Genomic DNA, 18,126 nt, shown 5'->3' with positions numbered 1-18,126 from the left:
TCAATTAAAAAAAAAAAACAACCGCCAATTACCGTCCCTTTTAGTAACATCGATTTTAATTTCAAAAGTCACTTCCAATATTTCATACAAATGGTCAATAAGACAAAAAATGCAGTATACTTTCAGGCTCTCGGGAATTGAAATAGAGCGAGGGGGAGAAAAACAAAAGCTTTTGAGGAATGTAGTGATCGCGCGAAACGGTATAAAGCTTCAGCCTTGTCGTCACAATTTCCACAACAACAACTTTTCACTTAATGATTGGAAAGGACAAAAACCCACAGGCCTATATTGATTCTTCAATTGTATTAGCATTAATAATTGATGCTGATTTAACAAAGATGCAATACAATACCATAAGAAATGTTTTACAATCTGAAGGGTATAACATTCTTCCACCTTACAACAAGCTATCGACTGAAAATGAAAAATGCTATCCAGAAAACATTAATGTAGCGGACTTCAACAGACTTCTTATAACTTCGGATCCTTACATAAGTAGCTTAAGGCGTCATTCGAACAAAATTTCCTTAGAACTAGATCCCATTGTTAAAGATATGGTACTTGCATAATATTACAAATAAAAACTAACACAATTTTTCGCCTGTTACATATTCAATTAAAACATTGCATATTGTATTGGATTTTTATCAAGGTAAAGGTATAAATAACGTCACTTTGCGTTTAAGTTTAATTTTTTTTCATCAGGAGAACTCAATTAAGAAGTGTCCCGAATTTCAAGTCCCTAGGTCCAAAAATAAAAATTTTGGCAATTGCAGTTATATGGGAGGTGGGTGTGGCAGTGGGCGGTTTTCCAAGATTTTTTCAAAATTTCTTAATTTAGTCCAGAGAAGTGTTTCTGCAAAGTTTCATTGTTGTACGACCACTCCTTCTATTTTTTTCCAAGAAATGTATGGAGCGGTGCCACTGTGCGTCGCCCCGGGCTCAACGTCTTGGGTGCGGCAAAACGATTTTCGCTGTTTTTTTAATATTCAGAAAACTACTTCAACATTTTTTTACAATATTTATTATAAAGAGTTGTACACTAACAATGTAATAATCTGAATAACAATGAAAATTATTAATTTTTACTCGAATACTCTTCAGTCTTTGAATTTGTTTTATATCGTTTGGCTTATATCTTTCTTAAAAATAGTGATAGAACTTAAAGATGCACTTTTCTAGCTTTGATCGCAACAGTATCTTTATTATTACTCTGTGGTCGCGACGTGTCACCCTCACAGTTACCCTATGCTTTGAATGTAACAAATGCCTTTATTTCTCCAAATTTTCAAAAATGGTATTTAAAAACTCCAATTCCAACAAAAATTCCTGCAAATTGTGTCAAAGATGTACAAGATATAGGGCGAAAATGGGTTTTTTCTATGGCTCATCTTATTAAAAGCCTTGTAAATTTACTATGTGTGAGAATTTTGGAACTTCAGAATTTGCGTGGCTTCTAGTTCCTATATTTTATATACTTAATATCGAAGATATTTTGTAAAAATTCACTTTTGTTCGAACCACCTCATGAAACTTGTAGGTAGGTAGATCAAGAGAGCGGCAGAGCATCCTTGGCCCCGGGCGCCCGAAGTTGTAGCTACGCCACTGCTCTGAGCATCGGTTCCTCTTGGGTTTTATAAGTGTATGTTACAATAGCAATTGCCCGCCTGAAGAACGACAAAGCGGCATTGCCCGACGAATTGCCGGCCGAGCTATTCAAACACGGCGGCGAAGATATTGATATCATCGGCCCCGCGCCGTTAGTTCTGCTTTCTCCAGACTGGACAAGGAAGCAAAACAAATGCGTCTGGCAGTGAACGAGGGCAAGACGAAATATCTCCTGTAATCAAACAAACAGTCGTCGCACTCGCGACTTTGCTCCCACGTCACTGTTGACAGTCATAACTTTGAAGTTGTAAATAATTTCGTTTATCTTGGAACCAGTATTAACACCAACACCAATGTCAGCCGCGAAATCCAACGCAGAATATCTTTTGCCAAACCGGTGCTTCTTCAGAACAAGTAATTGGGAAGTTAAGTCCTCTATCGAATAACAATAACAATATTCTATAAGTCACTCATTATCCCCGTCCTTCCATATGGTGCAAAGGCATGGACGACAACAACATCTGATGTGTCGACGTTACGAGTTTTCGAGAGAAAGGTTCTGCTGAAGATTTATGGTTCTTTGCGCATTGGCTACGGCGAATATCACGTTCGATAGAACGATGACCTTTACGAGTTAATGCACCCCAACAACGCCATAGTTGACATTGATAGGCGGTTGTACTGAGGAAATCCGAAGCTCGGTCAGTAAGCCACCTCATCAACAGAGGCTTCCATTATTTAAGGACGGGGTCCATATGACAAGGATACGTGTAAAATTAACAAAAACGATATCACTTCACAGAAAAATAAATATTAGAATCATATATTGCATATGTAATACTTATAACTATAAAAATGTTCATATAGTATATCCAAATGCCAATAATTAATCCCTAAATTCAAATGTATAAATAAAAACTTTCTAAAATCGTCCTAACTTTAGTGTCTCCTAAAGTAGCCAATCTTTTTTAATTTTTAATATTTAGCTCGTTCTATCCAATAAAAAAGGAAGATAAAAAACTTCAAGTGTGAAACACACAAAATTTTATTTCTAAAAGTGGGTAGAGATATATCCTTATTCAAAAATGTGGTTACAAAATTAATTCTAATAAATAGAGCAATAACTACCTTTGGGTCACAGTCTTCACAACACAAGAAGTGCCTAATATCTTTTTATTTAGTAAAAAGAATTTCTCCCATTCTGTCAAATTTCTCAGCAAATTTTGCTTCTAAGTTATTAATAAATATAACAAACTCTTCAGGCGGATTATCTAATTCGATCTGGTTTTGGTCTGAAGGAATTCACCTTCTAAATAAGGTAATGGCAGGAGGCATGTGTGCATTTTAAAAATAAAGATAGCCGCAAAAATAATTAAATGCATTTTCTTTTAAAAAGTTAATTTCCAAAATACTGTCTAAAGTGATGGATCCAACTATGAAGTGTTCGGGCCGGTCATTTACAATGGAATCATTGCGCACATTAAGAACAACATTTCGGTTATATTCTGAAATGTCTGTGGGGTTAGAACCCGAACTGCCTTTAGAAAGGCCGCTCACCGTTACCATTTGTTACGCTATCCGATATACCTAATGTAGACCCCACTACCTTCCTACAAAATATTTTTAAGTGGGTACACTGGCCTCAGTGCTATTAAAAATATCGAATAATTTATTTAAAAAAAGAAACGGAATCCGCGGTATTAATAAAGCTCATATTATTCGAGCTTAAGGCTCCCCAGCTGTAAAAAGATAACTTACCTAAAGCGACCGTATTACTCAAGATTTTATACGCGAATTTAACCTTCATTTTTTGGAAGGTATTGGGGTAATTATGAATATCAGTTAACTTATGCGCACAACGTTAACTCGACTTAGAACTTTTTTTTTATAAAAGGTCGTCACATTGAAAGACCTAACAAATTAGCTAAATTTTTAAAATTGGTACCCTTGTCACAAACAAAATGACTGAACTAATCCCATATTTTGAAGTTGGGTAATGGCTTCAAGAATATATTTCTTGATGGCATCCCCTTTGCATGAACCTCTAACGTAGAAATAAGTTACCTTGGACCGATATGGTCAAAAGTTCGTCCTTTACTTAGCGGTAAGCAATTGACGACAAAAAAATACACCCAAGGCTATGGTTATAAAAAAAAGATAATTTCGTTGACCATAATTTTGGCGATTACTATTTAAAAAAACTACTCCTAATACAAGCACCTAACTGAAGAGGAACTTTGCTGCAAACTATCTCTAGAGGATATGACTTTTCCCTAAATGTATTTATCAACATTTGGACCAACCGATCCTCTAAACTCATATTCTTCTGTTCTTTTTCTTCCAATTTTATTTTCAAAATCCTACTCTCTTCACGCAATTTTTTTTCTATCTGTCCTTGCTGTCAGACCCCTACTTGCTCGCACTACTATTCAATAGTGCCTCCCTAAGAAGTGGCAGAGGCTCTAAAATTATATAGAGGTCCGGAAAGGCTCTCAGACGCATTTGTTTTGCGTTAAACGTTTGACCAAACATTTTCGCCTGTTAAAAGAAAAATATAATATACAAAATGTTAAATATAATCATAAAATATATATAATAACAAAAATAATAGTGCAAACTATCATAAATATTCAATAATAAGTCGCTACTTCAAAATAATTTATTTGATTGAAATTCGAAAACTACTATCGAAACACACATGCTAACACCTTTTATTGTTATCGAAAACTTTTTTTTAACTTCTTCGGACTTATGGGGCGATTCTGTAAGTAGTCTCTAGTCACTATTTAATAAATTTTGAGGTAAAGTCTCATTTTGTCACTAGTTACTATTCACTAAACAGTCTCCAGCGTTAGTCTCAAAATATTGCCTCAAATTTGAGACCTGGTAGTTAGCAGGTTACAAAACTAAAAATAACTCTTGTTTGCCATTTTAATATACTGAATAGAGGTCCTTATAGATAGTAATCGATTGCCGTTTTTTTATATTTTGTGAAGATGGGGTCATGTGTAGAAGTTCACGCAAGTGAGGAAAAGTTCTCTGATCGCCATTCACTTGGGAGTGGCCAGAAACGATTCTTTTACATATGGCTCAAGCAGCTCACGACTTCCGGTCTTTGGCCAAGTATCCTCTGGGTAGCCTAAGAACATCCGTTTTAAGGCGAGCTAAAGTGAGAAGGCGAAACATCCCCTACATAGGGTTGTGCGCTAGGTTTGGGACCCGCCACGTAAAAAAAAAACCCCAATGAAAACTTCGGCTATAATCGCGTAAACGGTGTCTACGCCAATAAATTTTTACATAAATTTCGTAAATGAAAAAAAGTCAACATAAATTTTTATTTTTACTGGTAATTATGTTTTTTGATTATATTATAGAAAATTTAATATTTGTTATCGACGTATTTATTTTCATTCACGTGGACAAACATCTCTGAATAATGAAATGTAAAAGATTTTGTGACTGACACTTACAGAATAGAAAAATCGTCCCAAGTCATAAAATTTGTCTCTAACTTAAAATCTCTACTTGAGATACAGACTTGAGACTGTATCGCAGTACAGAATCGCACGGTTGAATATACACGAAGCCACATTTATCCGATATCCAAAATTATCGAAACACATACATATTTCTGCATATTATCGAAAACATTTTTTAATTAAAATTTGGGTTTTAGTTTTCCACATAGTCTTATAAATACATTAATCACTTTTTGTACTATTTAACCTTTTCTTTTGGGTTGGGTTTAGTTTAGTATCTCATTTTCACTGCTTATTCCTCTTAAATGCGTGCACGGATTTTTTTAAATTTATATAGCACGGATAGCCAATGAATTAAACTTTTGTTTAAATGTAAATTTATTGTTAAATGTTAATTTGTTTTTTAGATATAAGTACGCAAAAAATGCACATTTTCACATTTGCTCAAACAATGGCTCTCTTCTTTTGAAGTTTTTGTTGCACTGCTTGCAAAAAAATTTAACCAATTTAACACACACCAGAGAACGGCATCGGCTGAATGAAAAACATTCGTACGCACTCAACAGCCGAATAATCACACTGTTCGGATCAGCCGATCCAACATGCATGCGCTCACATTTTCGTTGTTGATTTTAAATTCACTCGGGTGTGTGCGATTTTTTGTTTCACTCCGAGTTTGTTCGGCTCGTGTTCAATATAATGATTTCGGACGCTTGCTCATTCGGTTCAACAATCATTGTTTTGAACAAGAACAACACTCAACTCGCAAAAATCAACTCGTATGATTTTACTCATGCGCGCAGCAAGCGGCACTTTTTCTGCACAGATGAAACGTGAGAAGAACGAAAACAAAAACAAGCTACAACAACAAGCTGCAGTTCGTGGAACGCATGGGGCTTGCATAGAAATTGTTACTGTACATGCACGCTCACATCGTGTCGTCTTGTCGCTAATAGTTTACTCATAATCAATCAACTCAAATTGAACCGAATGAGGCTTTCGTCAACACATGCTCATTTTTTTGAACGCTGACTTTTGTTCAGTGAGTTGAATTGAGTGAGAAATTTTGAACCGAAGACTCAAGATCCTCGGAATGATGTGTACGGCAAAATTAGTTGATTTTTACTCATCACTCTGGTTTTTTCAGTGAGTTAGGTTGAATGAAAAAGTTCGCGTATGAGTAAATCAAAAAAATAGTGATTTTTGCAGTTCTCTGACACACACACATTCTTTGAAATATATTTAATTGATTTAATGATAAATTATGAATTTTAAGTTGCAATTTTATGTACAATTTAATAAATAAAACAGCTTTCAATTTCGTGTTATACTGTTCCTTGAAATGTAAGCAAAATTACTGAATATGAACTGTCAAACGACGAAGAAAATAAGCACAAAGGAAGAGAGTAATAACCCAACGAATCAAAATGGTAGGTCTTATATACATTTGGGTTACTTTACATAGGACTCCATGGTTGTAAGTATTAACACTTGTGAAAAGGGGTGGGGTGGGGTGGATCCTTAGGGCCACGCTCAATTAAGGTTGGGTTACTTCTGTATTAACGGCTTATTGGTTTCAATGGAATTCAAATTTTTATTTTACTATATTCGCGTGCCTTAATTTAAACGTATTGACGCAATTGGAAATTAATAATACAATTAAATAAAATAACTTGATAATGATGTCAAATAACCAATCAGGTAAATATAATACGTTATTTAGCTCTCTGAAAAGTAGGCAATATATTACGTCCATATAACGAAAATTTGGAATAAAAAATCGCGCGATTTTTTATTCCAAATTTTCGCCTGCGGCGCTTGTTTCAATGTAATATATTATACTGAAAATATAATGAAAATTTGGAATAAAAAATCGCGGGATTTTTTATTCCACATTTTCGCCTGCGGCGCTTGTTTCAATGTAATATTTTATAGTGAAAATATAAATGAAAATTTTCGCCTGCGGCGCTTTTCAGGGAGCTTTGAAATTTTCTTTGAAAACAGTATTATATAAAATAATATCTAAATTTTTTCAAAGATGATGATATTCCATCCACGAGCGCTGCAGCAGCAATGTGTCGTGATGCTACTATGATACAGCAGTGGAATATAGCACAAATGGTCAAATACTTGGGCTCACATGAATTATGCGTATTATTTGCCGAGGTATACGGTCTGTTGCCAAAAAGCCGGCTTTGTGCCATTCACAAAACTCAAATGGCATTGCACAAACGCCACCCAGTAGGGTATTTTAAATGCTCTAGGGGCAATTGTAGGACGAAGTCCCCTATTTCAAGGGCAGCGGGCACGTGGTTTGAAGGCGTCAAAATAAGCTTTCCCCACGTGTTTTACATAATGTATTGTGTTACCCACCGCTTTACTCGGGAAGGTATTTATAGGGAAAATTATGTGAGCGTTGGAAAGAAACTGTCATCTGCCACTATCTCCGACTGGTATAGCTACTGCAGGGAAGCGGTAGTTATATTTCAGTTAGACCACCAAGAATTCAAAGGGAAGATTGGTGGTCCAGGTAAGGTAGTGCAGATTGACGAAAGTAAATTCGGGAAACGCAAATACAACAAAGGTTATAATAATAAATTATATATAATGCAATTATGTTTATTCAAATACTTTTCTTTTTTCAGGAAGACGCGCAGAAGGGCATTGGGTACTGGGGATGATAGAGGATGGCAGTGAGGACCTCAGACTGGAGGTATGCTCTGACGATGTACGTTCCGCTGAGGTCCTCATCCCTCTTATTCGTAAACATGTTCACGAAGGAACAACCATAAGAACAGATTTTTGGCGCGCATATGAATGCCTCCCGGAATATGGTTACAACCATGAAAAGGTTAACCATAGCGACCCTGGCAATCCATTCGTCGCCGAGGATGGCACACACACCCAAAGAATAGAGTCTCATTGGCGTGTAGTAAAAAGATTATTTTACAAAGATAACTATAATAATCCGGCAAACTTTGCTGATGTTATAGTGGAATTTTTATGGAGGCGGGAAATCCAAAAAAAACATACAGACCCATTTATTGCGTTACTGGGTGTTATTAAATATGTGTATAACACGAAATAAGAAAACTAAAACATATGAAAACCCAATTTTATTATTTAGGGGGTCTTGTATAAATGGTTGGTTGGGTTACCTTGGTACTTCCAATACTTGTATGCATTATTACCGATACATATACAATTTTTAATTTTCAGTGTTTTTATTATTTAAATAAAGTGGAGGGGCTCTAGGAGGTCGAGGGGGGGTTTATTAAAAAGTTCGATCCTTCCTCTTTCCAATAAGGGGTCGTGAGGGGGGGTAGCCCTCCCATGTTTTTCTCCATAAACGATACTAAACCGGCGCGATACTAAACATTTCCCAAACATTCCCCAAAATAACCCTGGCCAACCAACACTAATTCTAAATAGCAGCGGATTTTTTTTAAATATTGAAATTAACAAAACAAACACAACTGAACACAAAAACCTCACAATATTTAGTGAGGTGATTTTTTTGAGGGCATGAGAGTAGGGCTGACAGATTATTGGTTTATTATCGATAAATAACCAAATCGATTGAAAAGAGTCTTTCTTGTCGTATGTGCATTTGTGTTGTTTTCCATCTAAGTACTTGTTTAACGATAGTAAAGCAACAATTTTCTGGATGTGTCTAAAAATTGTTAGAATCTTATCGACATATCCCATACAAGTGTACAAAGCCAAAATTTATTGAATATTGGTTATTTTAAAGATCCTCGGTATGTCATTAGGAATATATTAACTAATTCCAGCGTGTGGCTTGTTTTTAGTGTACCACACCCCCCACAACATTTCATTTCGATTGTTTTATTTTATAGCCGGAATCACCATTTACCATCTGCTACTACATGGTTTTATAAAGTAGCTAAATGTATTTTTCTAAGATTTAGTAAAAGAAAATATGATATGAAAGGAAAAAATTAAAAAAAAAAAAACATTAAACATTAATTTTTTATTTTTGATTTGTTTCGCGTAAATTTGACGTTTAGCTAAATTACTCATTTAAAATATCTTGAGTAACGTTATCCGACTACTACGAAGTGGGCAACATAACGAAACGTGGACACATATGTTCAGATACACATATATACCAATTCAAGAAGTAATATTTCATTTTCAAAATAAGCAAGAACAAGGGGTATGTTATTTTGCAAATACTGTTGTGGAATTCCTACATAGCAATAGTTATCGTTATTTAACAATTTTTTTTTTGTATAGCTTATTCCCTTTCACGGCATCAACCAAATTTCAACAAATGTGTAGCGAAATATTCTGAGCTCGTCAAATTTTCATATGAAATATCTTTTTGACATGCTCATTGCCTTCATAAACATTAAGGTAATTACTGTAATCATATAGATATATATTATTTTGTAACATATTATTAGGCTTTACATAATCTACGTGGGTGTTAACAAAAAGTACAGGGTTTAGTTAATTTTTGGAATTCTCTAAAGTATATTGTTAATGAATGTTCAACTATACATGAGATTCGACCATTAGATGTCGATTGTTACTTTCACTTAATGGATCAGTCTGGATTAGGAGTCCTGGAAAATGAATGATGTTTTACATTTTCACTCGCAGTAAACATATTCATATACTCATTCTTCTGGTGCTGCTGTTGAGCGAGAAAACAGTTAAAGTTGAATCGATTATATGGACATTATTAAAAAATATATAATTATACAAGAAAATAAATAAGAATAGAAATAAATGTTAAAATAGTTGAATTTATTTATTCTGAAAACAGGAAAGTTCATTATAAATATGTAATATCTACACATGAATATTCGAATTTAAAATTTCTTAGTCAGTTTTTTTAAACATTTACAAAGTAATTCGATGATTAATTCTTCTAAAGTTATACATTTTTTAAATTAAAATTACTTTAAAGCATTTATAATTTGATATGGATAGAAGTGTGGACTCAATTGGCAGCTGCTCTCTTGACGTCGACGCTGATTCTACGGACGTGTCAGGTACAGTTATAAATATTTACAATACATTAGTTCAGTTAAATACAGTAGAGTTCGATTCTTTAAAAACTTAAATATGTTTTGAATAACTTTAATATTCTAGATACAAGTGGGAGTTTAAATTTTCCAACACCGATTTCTATTAAAGACATAACCACAGAATTTACCACAAATATACGAGAGCGATGTTCGGTTCAGACTTTTCAGGAAATCAACAAGAATTTTATGGGTCTTGAGTCGCAAATGGTGTTGAAACAGCCTCTTACAAATGTCAACACAACATGTGCCTTATTAAATTCATCCAATCCGAATTCGAATAAAATCGCTTGTCAGACTGATTTAAGTTCAGACAAAAAGCCAAGTTATCTGAATCTGGCTTGTTGTGTGAACGGGTATTCTAATCTTACAACTTATGATTCGAAAATACGACAAGATATAAATAAATCACGCGAGGTGTCCCCCATCCGCCCGTCGTCAAATAGCATTCAGTATTGTAAAAAAAGCAATTCTTTGGCTCCACCAATATTATTACAAATGGCTGATGGTAAAGGTGACGTTTCTAATATGAAACCTACGGCAACTAATGGGCATTCTAACAATTTCGTGTCTAATAACGCTGAAAACAATGAGCACTGTGATTTACAATGTCAGGAGGATATTCGCAATACTAGTTTTATTCAACAGAGAGTGGAACGGTTGTATGGACCTGCTGCGTTAGCACAAGGTTTTTATAGTCCAAAAAAAGTACGTAGCACTTTCGTTTGTACGAACCCACGGGAACGTGATGATGCTGGTTCATCAGAACTGGCAAGAAAATTTCAACAACTTACTCCAAGTAAAGATTATTCCGAGTTCAGGAAAAAATTAAATGCAACTATAACAAATTCTCCTCGGCAAGTTATTTCAGCAACCGAAATTTCAACCCTTAATAATAACACTGTTGATTTACCTGTATTACGTCATTTAAGCCAAGAGTTTCGTGCTCAGTTACCCATAATTTCGCCTAAAAAAAACCAAGCGAGAATTTCTCTTCAAAAGAACTTAAGTTCGGAAAATGAGACAACAGAGGCGGTAGAAGTATTAATAGATGAAGTGGATCGTAAAGAAATTCCGAAATCTATATATGGAATAAGTAATGAACATTCAGAAAATAAAGACAATATGCAATACAAAATTGCGGTAAAATCCAATTTAAATGATCCAACAATAGAATGCTTACAGAAAGATGGCAATTACTTTCTTCATTTGCTGAAAAACGAACAAAGTCGTCTTTTAGCTTTGGCTGATAAAGCAGAACGATACGCTGATGAATTGTCTGTAAGTATATTTAATTTCGCCCTGTTATTTTATAATTATTTCAATTAATTAACTGACTAATCTTCGACAGTATGAAATTGTATCGAACACAATGTATTAGTATTTCTATTCATCACTTTTTTTTTGAGTTTATATTCTATGTATTGTATTGCTTGGTTATCTTTTACCAGGAAATGCTAAATGTTTATGTTTAGTAGAGATCATCCATTCCCAAGACATTCGGGTGTAAGTAACCAGACCCTGATATTTGAATGTTTTGTGATGCTGAAACATCAAAAAAGTTTGAACTGACACTTTTTTGACTACCGTATTCTAACCAAAAACTACTATGAGAAGGTTCTAAAACATTTAGTTTATCATACGACGAAAACCGCATATATTCAGACACTGAAGCATTGTATTAGTAGTCATTCGATTTGGTCGTTTGCGACTTAGTATTATATACAGTATTGGACATAACTGAAGCACACCATACTGTGTTTTTTTAAGGTCTAAATTTTTGAAACATATAACAGGACTAGTTGGACATTTATTATAGGTTACAATTATGTATATATGTATATAAAAACTTTTCAAAGGTTTAAATCTGAGTGGACAAAACTAAAGCACCCCCTAATATTTGTTAGGAAAAATAGTAGCACGCTACTTAACGTTTGGAGACGTTAACAATAAACCGTTACAAATATTATTGGGACATTTTGTCAAGAGATTTTTGACATCGTCACTGTTCAGTTGAGATTTAGAGTTTAAGAGTCAAAATTGGCGGAAAATACTTATTCAGCCGACTTTAGAAATAAAAAAATAAGTGATTGGGAAAACAATTTTTCTCATCATAGAATTAGTTAAAAATATTCGGTGAATAGATCAGTTGTGCCCCCTATTAATAAATAAATTTCAGCAAACTGGCAATGTACTTTCTCAGCACAGCTGAGGAAGACAGAACTACAAAAGAGTGGCGATTCATTGATCAAAAACATTATCCAAATTTATCCCACAGTCTTTTCCTCTGCTGGTGACCCGCTAGAAAGTCGTTTACTTCAGCAAAAAATTGAAAGGCCAAACTCATATTTGCGACAGCTCACCTCGATTAGATCAATCAGAAATTGAATACCATTTTATTCTCAGATGAATCGAAATATAATATTAAAAAATCGAATGGCATAAGATGTCTGAGAAGGTCGAAAGGACAAAGACTCAAACCTAAGTATTATATTGGGACCATTAAATATGGCGGTGGTAATGTTATGGTCTGGAGCTCTTTCTCTGGGCACGGGACTGGACCTATTCATATAATAAATGGAATAAGGGGCGGTTTGTTTACAGCGAAATTTATAAAAACGGGATTCTACCGTATGCTGAAAAGGATATGCCACTATAATGGTGGTTCCACCAGGACAATGATCCTAAGAAAAACTTGGTTGTGAAGTTACAGAGTCGATGTTTTAGATTGGCAGGCGTAATCACTCGGATGTCAAATCCATCGAGAACTTATGGGAGATCGTTAATTCCAAAATAAATAGCGAAGACTATAAAACCAAGGATCAACCTTTCGAACCTGAAAAAATTGCTTAGAATGGCATACCACATGATATATAGTAAATAATTTAATTTCTTCTACGCCTAAAATATGCGTTTCAGTCACCCAAAATAAAGGGTTTGCTACTATTTTTTAATTTTCAGATATTATTTTCAAACCGATGAAAGGGGTGCTTTAGTTTTGTCCAGTTAATTTTTAAACCATAAATGCTTTTGTTGATTTAATTTATTTAATTTTGAAAACTGAAAACGGAAAGCTCTATTTTAATAAAAAATAATAAGTAACGCATTTAAAAACGTCAAAATTTTACAATTATTTATTTTTATTGTATGAAAACAGCTAAGTTCGAGCTGAACCATAGCAGGGGGTGCTTTAGTTTTGTCCAATACTGTATGCTTGTGCTTTCTCTGAGAAAAAACTGAAATTTCATCAATACACTTAAAATATATACGCTCTTGTTTTGTTAACATACTATTAATACTTTATAATTTCTTTACATGTATACGACTGTTAAATTTAATAATTTACAAAAATTTATCTCAAAAATACTCATGTTTTTTAATATTTTCTGAAAACGTATTTTTCAAATTTCGATTCGTCATTCCTAAGTTATCGAAAAGTGTAAAATATGTATTACTAGAGGACCCGTCTACGCTTTACTGTGGCTGACACATATTGTAGATAATACTACTACAACCATCTATATGATTTCTATTAGTTAGATTATAACTACATACATATTAGTTAATGGGATATAGCATTTTTGTGAAGCATTTCGTGTTAGTTTACAAAAAAAAAAAGGATCATAAAGCAATTCGTGTGTTAATAAAGCATTGCTTTTTGTGGGAAAATATTTTTGAAATTGGGCTCTGCACCAGGGAAATCCACGAATTGCTGATTCTGAGGAGTATTTGAGTACTCTTTAATCGAAATAAAACCGAAGATTTGTGTCGGTGTGTGTCAATGGAAACATAGTTCCATCATTTCACATTGAATCGAATCAACAGTCATTCTAGTGGACTGCAGATGATGAACCGGTTGTCAAAGGTGGAAAGACGAAAAAGTCGGCTGATTGCTGAGCCAGTTATAATCCATTGCACTGTGTATTTGGTTGCAGTTCTTTTCTACTATTACAAATATTTAGCAATTGTATTATTTTTGAGGAAGGAAATTATACGCATATACTTCATCGTTTCCATTTAAATATTAGACACGCTCCTGCCGCAAATGCTACGTCCCGCTAATTTGAAGTCTGTAATATCCAGGGCCATATAGATCTATATTAAATTTACAATGTATTTAAGGTATTTAATTGTATAAGGATTAATGCTGTATTAGCTAAAATCGCTTCGAAAATTAACCATTATTTGTCGTAAAAAGTAAATTACAAAAAATTGTTATTCTGGGGTATGCCTAAGAGAGTACAATACTAAGTACATTATTTTGATAAATCTCGTGGGGTTCAAAATGAGTTTTCGATGTAAGCGGAAAAAATATAATTATTTACATCGCATTAGAAACCTCAAATATAACAGCATTTCTCCACTATTTATTAGGCGTTATTATACATATCAACCTTTCTCTTCAACCACTCTATCTGTTAAAAAACCGCATCAAAATCCGTTGAGTAGTTTTAAAGATTTAAGCATACATATGTAGGGATATAGGGACAAAATCAAATCAAATTTCTTATATACTGAAGAACTTACAATGTTTTACCAATATGAACAATTCTACCTAAGGTCTCTATTATTATAAGTTGGTAGTTAAGAAATGTTTTATTTTTCATTTTTTTTTCGATTAAAATGTTGTCTCATATGGCAACATTATAATAATGCTCCACTACAACTCAAAAAATGTTTCATTTCTACATGTATGACAAATACAAAAGATTCTTTACAATATCTTTGTTCGATCAGTTTGTATGGCAACATACATTTACATATAATGACTCTGAATCTAAACAATATCTTCGGTTAATAGGGCTGTGGGGATTTTTTAACACATTTGAAACATGAAATATAATTAATATTACATTTGCAATCTAAAAATATTAACAAGAAGTAACAACGCTATGAACAGCAGTGTTCGTGATAAATCATTGTAAGAAAAAGGGTTCAGAAGAACTATAAGCTAAAAATATGTTCTCAGACAAACGTAACTGTATATAAAATCGGTTTAAATAACTTAACTTTTATCTCGAAGACATTTTGTATTGGTCGACGTTTTTGTTTTTTTTTTAATGGCAAAATTCGCTCAAAAAACACATACGAGTATATGTCATGTTATGACTCCACTATTTGTGCCTAAAATTTCCTTGATTTCTTAAATTGTTTTTAGTTCGCATCAAATTTTAAAATTTAATTATATCAGTCAATTTTACTCAGCACGAAAATTCAAAACTTTTGCCATTTATCTAACAGTATTGAATGTTTGTTTTCAGGACAATTCCGACGTTTCAGAGGACACTTTAGGCTTCTTGCGTTCAGCTTATGGCAAAGCTCGATTGCTGGTGTCACAAAAGATGAAGCAATTTGAAGGTAAATTAATTTTTTCAACCGTTTTATTTTTTGGTATTAGATTTTGCTTACGCTTAAAAAGTAGAAGTGAAATATCGGAATTTATTAATGAATTGGAGAAATGGAATATTATGGAAACTCATTTTTGCTGCATGCGAGCCCACAGTAATAATACCTTATCGTTTATATCCTTCAAAGTGTAATGGTAATTAAAAAAAATGTCAATAAATGTTATCTTTTAGTAGGATTTAAATACTATAGTTACTCTACAATCAGCGAATTTTCATAAGAAAATATTTGTAGCAAAAACTGAACAAAGTAAGGATCACAATTTATAATGGTTGAAAGTGTGGTTCGTGATGTTATCCAGCTGTATATATAATTCGTTTTATATCTACTAAATGATGACACAAATGGCGTTTCAAATACGTTGTCAGATGAGTTGGTTTGAGAGAGCGTGCAAGGAGGTGGTGGAGGTGGTGCGCCTGCTTTGTTTCAAGCAAACACCTACTGTATTGATTTTAACGAAAATCACTTTCAAGACTCTGCTTGGAGGTTGTGTGCTATTTTTCTGAACTGGCGCACCATGTATTGTGAAAAGTGCACTTACGGGTCATCAGGAGCCATATTGTAACTTTCCAAAGTGCGGTGTTCGGGCAGGTTTTAACCTGTGTCTTATCTTTAATTGCGTTGTCAAAAACGTCTTTGAGGATTTTAACATATGAGTTCAAGCTATTGAAAGGTTACTAAGAGAGTTTATGGATTAGTGACTGATGTGACTTAAATTCAGTTCGGTATTTTTTCGTCTGTTCCTTTATGAGGAAATATTGTTTATCCATGGCTAAGTGGAGAGAATATATATTTCGTTATATATACAACAAGACGGCCAATAAGTTATTAGAAGGAAAAAAGAAATATTGCATTAAAAATTTATTTATATGTTTCGGTTGAAATTATTTATTTATATATCTTTCAGTAAACGGAACCATGTTTTGTTAACATATATGTATATATTACATTGTAGGTCTTTGTCATAATAATTTGAATTCATCGCCACAAGAAAAATTCCCAACTACAAATGATGATCTTCAAGGATTTTGGGACATGGTGAATTTGCAAGTCGATCATATAAATTCTATATTTGATGAAATAGAAGTAATAAGACAAAACAATTGGAAGGTACAAATAAAATCCTTAATTTGCAAATATATCTAATTAAATACATATAATTCTAGAAACCGGCGGAAATTCCACCTAGTGAATCTAACAAAATACTCAAAATACAACCAAAAACTATAAAGACTGTCAACCAAAAGACAAAAGCTAGTACATCTAATGGAAATGATTCGAAAACAAAATCAGTCCCATCGGCCGCGGCTTTGAAACGTGAATCTCAAAGAAAGATGTTGATGGAAATGAAACGAAGAAACAAAATCGCAATGACAGCTAAATCAACCATATCGATTCGAGATTCTGTTGAACCACTTGTTGAAAATTTAGATCCGTTAGATACCGTTGAGATATTTGTCAAAGACAGTAATTGAGAGTTCGTTAATGAGTGCTTTGGTCTTACTAAACTGTACTAGTCCTCTAACAAAATCGAATGATAGATATGCTCCATGTCATATATATTCTATACATCTTTCGCTTCGACTAATTCTCGTTTCATACAAAATGGATAAGAGTTATATACTACACCAATAATACTCGTTTTGCAGGCTAATCGTTTAAATAAAGCAGTGTGCTGTTAAAAAAAATTAAGCAATTTATATACATATGTGCTCATTTTAGGGATTCTAAATCTGTTATATGAAAAATGCAATATGAATCATTTACTTCATTTTCGCTTTGAAATATATTGTAATTGAGCCAAATTCATAGTTTTCAATTTAGTTAAATTATATTTACTGTTACTAGCTTAAAACTATGAAAAAATGTTGGAATTGGTTGACATCTTGAATACGCACTGTACATACAATTTTGATATTTTTATATTAATTAATTTACCATATGAATTTTGCGTGATTGTCACAGAATATTTAACATAAAAATACATTTATTTTATGAAAATTTTAAATGTATTATAATAATTTTATTTAACAATTTACTACTGGTTTAATTTGGAAAGAAATTGCAAATGTTATAAGAAAAGTTTGTTGATTGTCGACCGAATTTCGGTTTTTTATGACTGCTTTGGTTTTTATTGACATGCAGATAGTCGGTCCTATTACCGCTGTCGTTATTACTTTAATACCTGAGACAGACATATAGTAACAATACCATAGTAAAGGTATCATGGTATTCTGTTTACTACGTTGCTGACACACACGGCAATGTAGTAAACTCAAATACTACCTTTGTTTCATAAACATTAAATATTAAAAAAAAATGTAAACAATAAATATGTGTGTGATGGAGAAAATAAGTACAATTATTTCAAATACTGTAAAGTTAATCTAGTTTTATCGCAAAAAAGCTATTTAGTTAAAGTCTCTTTAAAATCCTCGCATAAAATGAGGCATTTCCTGTTTTTCCGGAAGAAAAAATGTGAAAATATATTGTTTCCCATTTCAATAATTAATTTTTTAAGTCATTTTGACAGAATGTTTCGAAGAGCTTTTGTGTAAAAGCTTTTAGCAAAGTTT

The 18,126-nt window shown here is 33.2% G+C and overlaps 1 protein-coding gene across 5 annotated transcripts; it reads left to right on the top strand.

Moving 5' to 3' along the window:
* Positions 1-8,684: 8,684 nt before the first annotated feature.
* Dlgp2 (Disks large-associated protein 2) lies at positions 8,685-17,558 on the top strand. Of its 5 annotated transcripts, none has more exons than XM_011215002.3 (8): positions 8,685-8,848; positions 9,119-9,267; positions 9,348-9,467; positions 10,027-10,111; positions 10,212-11,425; positions 15,406-15,502; positions 16,506-16,660; positions 16,717-17,558. In XM_011215002.3, the coding sequence occupies exons 4-8, from the start codon at positions 10,042-10,044 to the stop codon at positions 17,023-17,025; spliced, it is 1,845 nt and encodes a 614-aa protein (XP_011213304.2). In that variant the 5' UTR covers positions 8,685-8,848; positions 9,119-9,267; positions 9,348-9,467; positions 10,027-10,041; the 3' UTR covers positions 17,026-17,558. The 5 variants fall into 5 exon arrangements, with proteins under 5 accessions (XP_011213304.2, XP_029409179.2, XP_049307234.1 ...); XM_029553319.2 differs by having other exon boundaries at positions 8,948-9,267; XM_019992765.3 differs by having other exon boundaries at positions 8,686-8,848; positions 10,050-10,111.
* The last annotated feature ends 568 nt before the right edge of the window (positions 17,559-18,126 follow it).

Source organism: Bactrocera dorsalis, chromosome 3 (assembly GCF_023373825.1).
Source record: "Bactrocera dorsalis isolate Fly_Bdor chromosome 3, ASM2337382v1, whole genome shotgun sequence".
NCBI lineage: Eukaryota > Metazoa > Arthropoda > Insecta > Diptera > Tephritidae > Bactrocera > Bactrocera dorsalis.
This window is presented reverse-complemented; position numbering and strand designations above follow the sequence as displayed.